Source organism: Acanthaster planci, linkage group LG19 (genome assembly GCF_054643075.1).
Source record: "Acanthaster planci isolate LZ-2023a linkage group LG19, COTS_SCS, whole genome shotgun sequence".
Lineage (NCBI taxonomy): Eukaryota > Metazoa > Echinodermata > Asteroidea > Valvatida > Acanthasteridae > Acanthaster > Acanthaster planci.
The window spans coordinates 9,040,902-9,051,323 of NC_141795.1; the positions used below are offsets into that span (position 1 = coordinate 9,040,902).

General features: G+C 39.4%; 1 protein-coding gene across 8 annotated transcripts in view; it reads right to left on the bottom strand.

The window, feature by feature from the left end:
* LOC110984920 (uncharacterized) overlaps positions 1-9,531 on the bottom strand; it is a 55,594-nt gene extending 46,063 nt beyond the window's left edge. For 5 of the 8 annotated variants that reach the window (XM_022245560.2, XM_022245559.2, XM_087130081.1 and 2 more), the window contains exons 1-3: positions 9,289-9,531; positions 7,520-7,599; positions 5,081-5,966 (exon numbers count right to left, since the gene is read on the bottom strand). In XM_022245560.2, coding sequence (XP_022101252.2) covers positions 5,081-5,647 — 567 coding nt within the window. In that variant the 5' untranslated portion in view covers positions 5,648-5,966; positions 7,520-7,599; positions 9,289-9,531. Of the gene's footprint in view, positions 1-5,080; positions 5,967-7,519; positions 7,600-8,866; positions 9,206-9,288 lie in introns of those variants that run through there. The other 3 variants (XM_087130082.1, XM_022245562.2, XM_022245558.2) reach the window with 2 other exon arrangements.
* Between the last annotated feature and the right edge of the window lie 891 nt (positions 9,532-10,422).

Here is a 10,422-nt window from a genome sequence, read left to right on the forward strand (position 1 = left end):
AAGAAGAGAGCCAGAATTCCTCACAGAAAGTACGGTACAAATGCATCCCGGCCCACTGCAACTGTCCTCCATAACAAATCATATCAACGGCATGTCACGTACTGTAAATGGTAACTGTATCACATTAACAATGACTGGGAACTTCTTATGCACAAGGTATGCCACGTACATGAGCCTGTAAAATGAGCGTGCACAGTGAACATCTACAATGTACTACACCCTACATGTACATGTACATAGGAAAACAGGTGAACCATGACATCATTAAAGCCAACACCCATGCTCATGCGGCAAATATTAATCATCTGATACCAGATGTGTAATACTGTCATCCACTGTCCTTTATCAATCTTACACTTTGTCAGGCAGTGAATTGAAGGGTACTCCACAGTAGCCACACAGGTGGAGAGGGTTCCACCTGTGTACTGCATGCGAGGCCATTATAGGTCATGTGTACTTGACACAACCTCCGTGGCCTTGACTGAACTGCTGAAATAACTGCATACTAATGCTCTGATCACGGTTCATGAAAAAGGACACTTCAGTTCTGGATCACAGCCCATAATCAGTGAACAACTGACAGTAAATTTCCAATGTGTAGTGAGTTTTAGACCATTTACTGTGTCTGTTATATTGTGGGCGCATGATTATTATTTTATTTCATTTCATTTATAACAGTCATCATTACATCACAGTTAACAGTCACTGTGCTTTGTGTTGTTGAATGATTCGTATATGGCGGGTGATGTACATGTAAATCTCCACGGAAATCACTGGAAATTGTGCCCCAAATCACAGGGTATGTATATTGTGGGTTTGTGCTGAATGGAAAGAAAAACAATGGCTCAAGAGGCAATCACGACATTTCTAAAATCAGTAACAAATATCTTGGAAACTGAATATTCCCCACTCAGTAGGGAGCATGGGTAGATCAGATTTCCCACTTATCATTCCCATCTCATCACGATGACCCATGTTTCATTCAGGATTCACCAAAGTACTTACTTACTCACAATAATGGATATAGGCCCTAACCCAAACAGTAGAACATGAGCTGCACCAAATTAGCTTATTAAAGTTTATTTGGTTTGGTGTTCTCCACTGACCTGAGTTTCTGTTACAATTTATGCCTACAAACGCAATGTTGTTATTTCTAGCTTGGGCAGTTTCAATATATGTGCGTCAAATGAAAAACCAAGTTCTTATGGAATTCATCAGATTGTTTTGATAGCATTGTTTGACTGTTTTGTTCTAAACATGAATGTGTAAACTATATAGAATGTGAACAGACTTGCTGATTACGTGTAGCTGTATCATCGGTTCAAGGTAGAAGTTAATTGTTTGTATCAGTCATACTACTGACATTTTTTTCAGTGAATAGGTGAATGGTGTAATCACCACACCCCACTGCAGACAGATTTAAGCTCAACAATCAGGTGAGGCATCCAACTGAATTGACTCACATCGCCACCCATTCTCCTGAGACCCAATTGCCTGGACAAGGACCAACATGATTAGCAACTCAATTTGCTAAAGCAAAATGCACACACTCTGCACACATACAGGATGTATTACATTTCACTACAGGCAAGGTCACTGGGGTTAGGGCCTATGGGATGCCATTCACCCACTAAAAACACAATTTGCCAGCAAGCTGACTGCTTTCCCACAGGGATGTACAACGGGTCACCCTGAGGTTGAAAAACCTGAATCCCAGGCGCATACTTTGCCTGTGACCTTTGAACTTGTGGGTAGGGGGTATGAAACAAACACAGTCCTGTGGTTAATGATTACATGACTGTCATAAGCACATACTGGAACATATAAAACATGGTTCAATGCTACAAGACTGAAACAGCATGTGGCCTTGAAGACTTGTACATTTTACATGAAAATAGAACATCAGTCAGTGAAATTCTGCATAAATAAAAGAGCAAAAGTACAGCAGATAATTTTGTTTGGAGAACTGTGTTGGTACAATGTTCAGAGTGATGTACATTTCACTAAAATCAACTGGAACAATATATACATGTACAAGGCTGAAAATTTTGTACATGTAAAAATAATTCCCGTAAGTGGAAGAACAGCTATACTCCACAAATGGCACCCATCGTTACCCTACATGTGCATGTAACGTACACTGGTCCAGCTGTACCTCCAGTACAAAAAGCTCACCACGACTGCACATAATGCGGGATACCCTTTTACAATGTACTGCCAAGAATGGTATCAAGTTACGCCATGGCACAGGTTATATTTTTCCAGGGGTATTTCATCAACCAATATTCTAATTTCCAAACAACATTGAAGTGGTGAAACCTGACACCAAAACTGGCACAGCATTAAGACTACTCCCCGCACGCAGACAGAAATACCCTCTGAAAGGGACCCAATTTATTACTGGCAAGGCCATGATAAAGTATATGGATTTCAATGTGACTTGTTTCTTAACAGAGATTAATGGTGCCCTGTGTTCCAGATAAAACTATGCCTTAATTTGGCGAGAACCACAACGAACACTGCATGTGTGAGTGTGATTTATGTTGGTACATGTATATATACCAATATCAAAATCTGCAAATGTTTTTGTTGGGGGAGTGAGTTTCAGACTTGGGTCGGTTTGACAACTGAAATCAAACATGAGCCAATGGTGAGGAAATAAAATGACTGCTTCCAATGTAAAAATGAATGAAATTTCACCTAAAAATTAATAAAAAATCTGTGATGCATGTATCTGTGCATTCTGCTCTTCAAAAACTGTCTTCTGTTATTACCAAAGGCAAACTATTCAATTCACAGTTGAATCATTACATTTGATAGCACTTTATCCTATATCATGTAAGTGATTTTAGCCTTGTAATGGATGATTTCCACATAAGAGCAGAATTAAGTGCATATGTTTGGTTCTGGGAATGTTATAATCTGATTCAACTGAACATTTAACATGTGCGTGAAGTACAAAACAGGTAGTGTTTATTTACTAAGCAACTTTCACTACCTTCACAGGATGGGGAATGCTTTTTTTTTTAAAGGGGTCATTTAACAGATCTACATGTATGTCCAGCGGCTGTGTTCCATGGGTCCCACGGGAAGTGGCCTTGAGACTCCTAATTAGATCCCCGCCTGACCTGACCAGAGCAGACCCTACCCTGAGTATCCTGATAAACCATCCTTGCTGTCCCATGGCAGCAGGAAATTAATTAAGCATGTGGTCAGCACAAGGAACACAAACATCATGATTAAACAGTCATCCATTTCCAGAGTGCTCTGATTCTTGCAATCTCTAAGGATAATACTTCATGTGATCACATAGGTGTCAACCCAATGTCAAATCGCTCTTGACAAAAGAGGAGCAAAACCGTTCAATCATAGAGCAAAGGGTTCCCACAGAGAAGTGGGTTGGGAAGCAACCATGTGCATTCTTTTTAAATACAGATGCCATTGAGAAGCATGTTTACAATGAGCCAAGGATGCATGTATGCACATGTACAAATTAATCAGATTCTGTGCAAGGAAATGTTTCTCTATAAACATACACCGTCCATGTACATGTACTTTTGTTCAATATTTTAAGTTTTGTGATAGTTAAAATTCTAACAGTCATACTCGTGGGATTATTTAAAGTTGGAGCCTCATCAGTAACCATCTGCACTGCCATGACTGGACTGCAGGACCAGATCACATGAATCTTTTACACTGACTTTATACCCTGAAATTAATGACACATTTAGAGTTACTTCTGAATTAAAGATGGCCGTCCAAGTTGTTTGGCCACCCATTTTTATAAAAATATTTTTTTATGAGCCAAACTTCAGCCAAATCTAGTGTTTTTGCTAAAAGTCAATTAAACCTTGGCAACGACATGAAAAATTAAACTTAAAGTCTACACTTACCAAGGACCAAATCACAAAGCAAATAAATCTTCATGGACATGAAAATGTGTACACCATCTAGTGGCAGACGCAGACTAGCATACCGTATCAAATGCCTAATGTATCAGCTAAATGTACATAATGACCAACCTGAAACCATTATTTACAAATCATACATGTAGCCAGACACCCTTGGTATCTGGTGTTTACTTTTTCCAAACCACACACAACAAAAGTCATCCCAGGTGGATTTATGTTGTACTACTTTGTGGTTAACTGTTTTGCCTACAGCCAACAGACTTTTCCAAGGTCACCTGGGATACCTTCACAACCACAATGCGAAAATGTTTAGAATTTCAAGGCACAACAGTAGTCAGAAAGGAATCGCTGAACAGTCAGTATGCAAGTACATATAAACTGTAAACTTGGCCCACACATGAACATAGCCACTTCGGTACTCTACAGCACATGCCCAAACTGAAGTGTGTCCCAAGTGATTTGGGAACAGCAGCACGAGCGTGCCAATGTCTGTTCTTGTCAGTGCCATTCTGTGTAGCCATGTACCACCCCATATGTATGGCATTTTCCCGAAAGACCGTAACTTTTTGGAATATCGAACTGACTCATTTAAATAAACTCGTCACTCCTTTTTGCCTGATAGCTCCTGGCTGCACATGAATGTAACCTACATGTGAACCAAGTTTATGACTAAAAGATGTACCCCAAAGTTCATTTTGGTGGACATTTGTATCATTTATAAATGTAATTTAACAGCTTCAAGTTTGAATTTGAAAGGCCAGAAGTTCAAGTAATTTCAGCAATGCATGCCTTTAAGAAAAGTGTAAATATCTTTCTTTGGACTTTCATGTTGTAGTCAATGCTGTTGTAATGTACCGTGCATGCACTGTATCACGATTCACACAACAAAAATTCAGATCAAATACATGCACTTCCAACTGTTGAACTTGGGAGGTCTGAGAAGGGAAGTGCCGGTCAACTTCATCCGCTGTGAGATGGCAGCAACAGAGGCTAAGAAAGTAAATACTGATTTATGTGATATTCATGTGGCAGTGTTCCTGGATGTATAAATCTACAAAGGCATGTTTGTTGTTTGAAAATGAATGGAACATGTAAATGGTTTGTCTTGGAGCTGACCATCTGAAGATGTTTAGAATGAAATGCACTTGCCTCCAGACAAGTTGTCTTACCTTTGACTTTACTGATGCACTGCTACTTGCTGCATCTCTTGAATGGGTGCCTCCTCCAATTGTCTTGGGTACTCTGTAAATGCGCCCATCTTTCAAAAGTTTTCCATTAGTGGCACCTTTTTTGGCAGCAAGCCTTATTTGTGCCGTGAGCTCACCATGGTTTATATCTGCACGTGATTGTCGAATGTACCGCTCAATGCTCTTGAGAGTTGAGCCACTATCACCGAGATTCACAATGGCATCATGCATCAACTTCAGCATGTTAGAGTTCTTGCCAGCAACGGAGGCAGCAGCTGAGGGGCCGCGCTTCCTCATGCTGCTCTTGGCATCCCCATCGCGATAGGATGCGATACCTTTGTTGATCACCTTGGAAATGTTGCCATCCTTGACACTGAGATCCAGCTGCTCCAGCACTAGCTCCTCACTCAGTCCCCTGTTGGCATGAACAACATGGCAGATGCGATCCTGCGAGGGGCGCTGCTTTTGCTTCTTGATTTTGGAGATGGCTTCCAGGATCCACTGCGTGTACTTGGGATTGGCGAGGCAAGAGTCACTGTCCTTCACCATTATGCCCAGCGGTCACATGCAGCTAATGCTGGGGTGCATAGTTTGTTACTGTGCTACTGACTTACAATCACATTTCTTCTTAGTTTTTTAATCAAAAGCAGTATTGTACCCTGTAGCTAGAGACTACACTGAACACAAGCAAAAGCCGGTTGAATACCTAACATGCATGTACATGTACAGCATATGCTCAACAACAGAGTACAACCAAACTGGCTTCCGAAGGACTGTGGTATGGCTTAATGCAAAGTGCAGTCAGAAATCCTGTTGTTACATGTATGTACAGGTTCTTGATGGGATTCACTGTTACTCGTGACCACACCTGCAGAAAGAATATTAATAAATTAATTTGTGTAAATTAGAAGCAAATATAGAAAACCAATCTTGAAACCTCCTATGATAATCTAACCATCCCACTTTAAGTGTTGGAAGCCTAGTGGCAGTCACAGAAGCCCAAGACCTCCCCCATTTTGTTTTGACCAACAGCTGTCAAACTTGAGACTGAAGTATGATGGATGGCTCCTTCAAATCTGTACAACATTTTTTTCATGACCTCTACTGAGGTGCAGTTTTATTCTTTCCGTGCTGGACCCAAAGGGAGGAAACATCTGAGTTTGGGCAAGCAATGTCAGGGATTTCACTGATAAACACCACCGACATAATGTTGAAATTATACCTTCTGAATAACAGAGATATACACTGTAACAGCTCAACACACTCCAGATGAAACCACAAAGATAATCGTGATGAAATAATTTTTTATACGGATTACAAGTGTAACTCTGACAGATCATCCCAGCTGTTACGAAAGAAATAATTCTTCCCACTGCATGAATGTGCAACATTCATTCGTTTTGTACAGCACCTGGATAAATCCTGGATAACTCCTCTTTGTGAACAAGTCACCCTTTTGCTTGGCCGGTCCAGCATAAATGTGCGACACAAAGTATCCAAGTTCCAAACCTGAGCTAAAATTTGGTCTATTCGTGTGAAAAGCCGGGACAGAACCTTCTCTGATCAGTGACTTACCAAACAGATGACTGGGATTTATTCATGTGTCCTATAAATAAAACTACATAATGAATATTTTAAGTGCAATGGCAAGAAAACTTATAACTTATGAGGTTATGGATGGGATGTTCCATTCCATGAGGTGAAGTCAAGTGGAATGGATCATTTCAATTGCCACTGAATGAAGTTCTTTCCATGGCACAAGTGAAACGTTCAATATTATTTAACCATTGGTATTTTGTCTTTTCGCATTCTTGAACATTTCAATCGGACACCAAGTTTGAAGTTTATATATTGGATCAGGAAAAAGCAGTTGACAGAAGTACCTTATTTACATTCATATATTTCATAAATGTTATCCTCCAATCAAATGAAAAAGATCTACTTAGATGTAACATAAAACAAGTAATGAATGCTTTTCATACATGCAATGGAAAAAATACTTTCATTCGTTGACAGATGAAATGTTCTATTCATTTCACCTGGCTCGTTGAATGGAACATTTCATATTTCAACTCATGAAAATATTCTTACCACTGCACTCATTCATTATTTGTATACTATTTATACGATGCCTAAATAAATCCCCATTCAAGTAAGTGCCTGGATTACGAACAAGTTCAGATATTTCACATGATTGTGGATTAGAACGTTCTATTCACCATGCACTGCATTTTTCGACAGTACACGGCTCCATTGTGCATTTGCATCGTGTGTTGGGTCAAATCAACGAAAAACACACTGATCAGATGAGATGGATCTATTCAGGCATTGTAAAATCAGGTTAACTCACAGTCACAAATTTACTACATCCAAGGGTGCAGCAGTCATAACGACAAAGAAAATGCAGCCTTGGCTACTTACCATAAAACAGAGGCTGAGGGATCTTGAAAACTTCTGCTGCGACTCAGTTGGCAAACCTTGGCTATTTCTTCAAAAGTTGCCTACAAAACAATTTAAAAATTCAGGGATGAGCTTATGGCATTTATTGATGAACATGATTCAGGAAGAGAGCCAATACTTAGAATGAGACAAGCCTATTGTAAAAAAAAAATAAAGATAAGTGATTATGTAACTGGTTCCTTCTCAATATTATGATTACTTTCTCATTTCATCAAAGCTGTAGGATCTACATGTATGAGTGATGACCAAAAAATTGCCGGTCATATTTATCAGTGTGTTTTTGATGTGCCAACTCCAACCTTATGTACGAACATCAAAAACCATGTTTACAAGCTAGACTCTTGCAACACAGACATGATGAATCATCCACATCAAAGACATGGAATTAATCATGACAGGCTGCAATGGAAATTCAGACATGTAACATTCGTCAAGAAAATTCCATATTCATTGTACATGTAAGGTGCCTGCCTTGGATGTGAAAAAGTCAATGTTCTTGTAATGCATGTCTACCTCATGCATGTATTTTTGGACTCTCATACCACTGGTGATGATTGGCATGAATGGAAGTCAAAAACATTTTGACCAGCAAAATGCAAGTTAGGCATGACTATCCCTAGAACTGTGGGGTTTGTCGTCTGTTGTGAATGACAAACCCAGCAGTTCTGGGGGTATGGCACGATGACATATAAACTTCATCTTCTCAAACAAACATGTATATTCATAGTTCAAAGACACACATTTACGAGTCTCCAATATAATCATTTCTGTTTCAGCAACATTAATTCTCCAGACAAGCACTGAGTGGCGTCAGTGTAAGGGCAAAACGTGTTATTAAAAATAATATTAACATCTCCCAGACTCAAAGTACATCTTGAAATATTAGGCCTATTACTTAACTGAACTGAATATATCTCACTTCGAAATGAAAATGGCTAACAATACCTTGGTGGCCATTTCCTGCATTTGGTAGTTTCTTAGCAGGGCCTTAACATGCGCTGTCTTGCCTACTTTGGTTGGCCAAGCAAGTCGCATTATTCAGTAACACTGTTTGACCAATGTTTAACATTAGCACGGAAAATTCGAGGCTTTAAATTTCATTCCACATAATGTTTATGTACTGGTGATTATTACTATGTAGTCCAACTGAATATAGATAGGCCTATGGGGCTAGTCTTTCTAACTTCGAGGATAGTACAAGGGTTGAACTCCATGATCACTCAGTATTCATCATGTTCATGTACATGCCCCACAGAATTATAAATTTAAAACAGTCCACAATTTTCAGTTTACACGAACTCAACAAACCTGCACTAAATGCAATGTACGAAGGAACTGTTCACAAGAACACTAGAAGCTCTCCACCACCATGGAAAAATCAATGCACATTTCTTCCCTCAATGTCCGTGACCACGGTCCGTTTATTATGTGCTCAAATTTGCAACGAACTGACGAAATCACATGTCAACATCGCTAGAAATACTCATTATCTGGAGGAGTTAACACACAAGCGGTCGTGGCCGTGGGCACTCTACTGGAGTTAACAACCATCCCAAGCTACAAAGGTATGTTTGGGATCACCCCCACTTAGCGAAAAAAACAAAGCAATGTTTGGTTCAGTTTGATAAAATAATAAATTGTACTCCGTGTTACGTGCACGTACTACATGTACAGTACATGCATGACGTACGGGTATATTTGGTATAACTAGTGAGTGTGTGAGAACTTACGGCAGACGATAAAATCGCTGACAGAAGGCTCCAAATCCAAGCTCAATAACCGTCGCCATCTTACATTAAATGGGGTCATATTTACATGGTTGAATCCAAACAAAACGATTTTTGAATTATAATTCAAAGACGTGATAAATCTGCACTCAAGCATGAAAACGACAAAAAATTGATCAATCGCCCCTTGTAACTTTTGTCGATACGGGTAATTTGGCTATACGCCACTGCTTGCAAACTTGCTGTGCGAATAACAGATTGCGTAAGGAGATTTTGAATCTGATCAATAAAAATTTGGCCAGACTTTCCTATCACCTAGGATTTTAGACTGATAAACTCACCAGACAACTAAAAATTACATTTTGCTACATAAAATAATAATTGATAGTTTTTAAGTGACCACGTATGGAAAGTAATGATACTTATCAAATATCTAGTAATAAATTCTTATAACATCAATAAGACCATGGATGAGCCAACGTACGCCTACATCTTTTGTGTTACGCAATATGATTGGACAAGCGCAGATCAAAACATGATTTGATTGGCTTATTACATATTCTGGTGAAATCTGCGTCTACGTTTCATCTGACGTCCTTATCCCTTGATGCGCTTTTAAAACTGAAGAAATATAAAACAAACGTAGTAGCTTTCAAACGGTAAACCGAATTGCAGTTTTACACCACCAATAAGAACATGACCGAAATTTATACCGCAGACACAAGCGTGATATATAAAAAACACATTTCCAAGAATAGTATTCATTCGCCATTCTCTAGCCATAGCGTATTTTAAAGCTTTATGACCTACCGGAAAAAGAATGGCATTGTTGTAGAACATAATTTGTAGTACAGAGGGCGCTATTACATGACTATGGTTGCTTGGTGACGTACGATGGGCCTGGGGGGGCCGGGCCGGCCGGGAGGCCGAGGAAGGAACAGTACTAGTGGGGATCAAGATGCAAGCACGTGTAATGGCAATGAATTGTGGTTTGGACTAATACTCCTTCAAAGTCTGACTTGGGTTCTTACTTAGAGTCATATCGAAACGATGACTTGATTATATATAATGCCTTGATCAAGAAGTTTGGGTACTGGCAAAGCTTTATGAGATTTGAAATATTTGGAGTTTATTTCA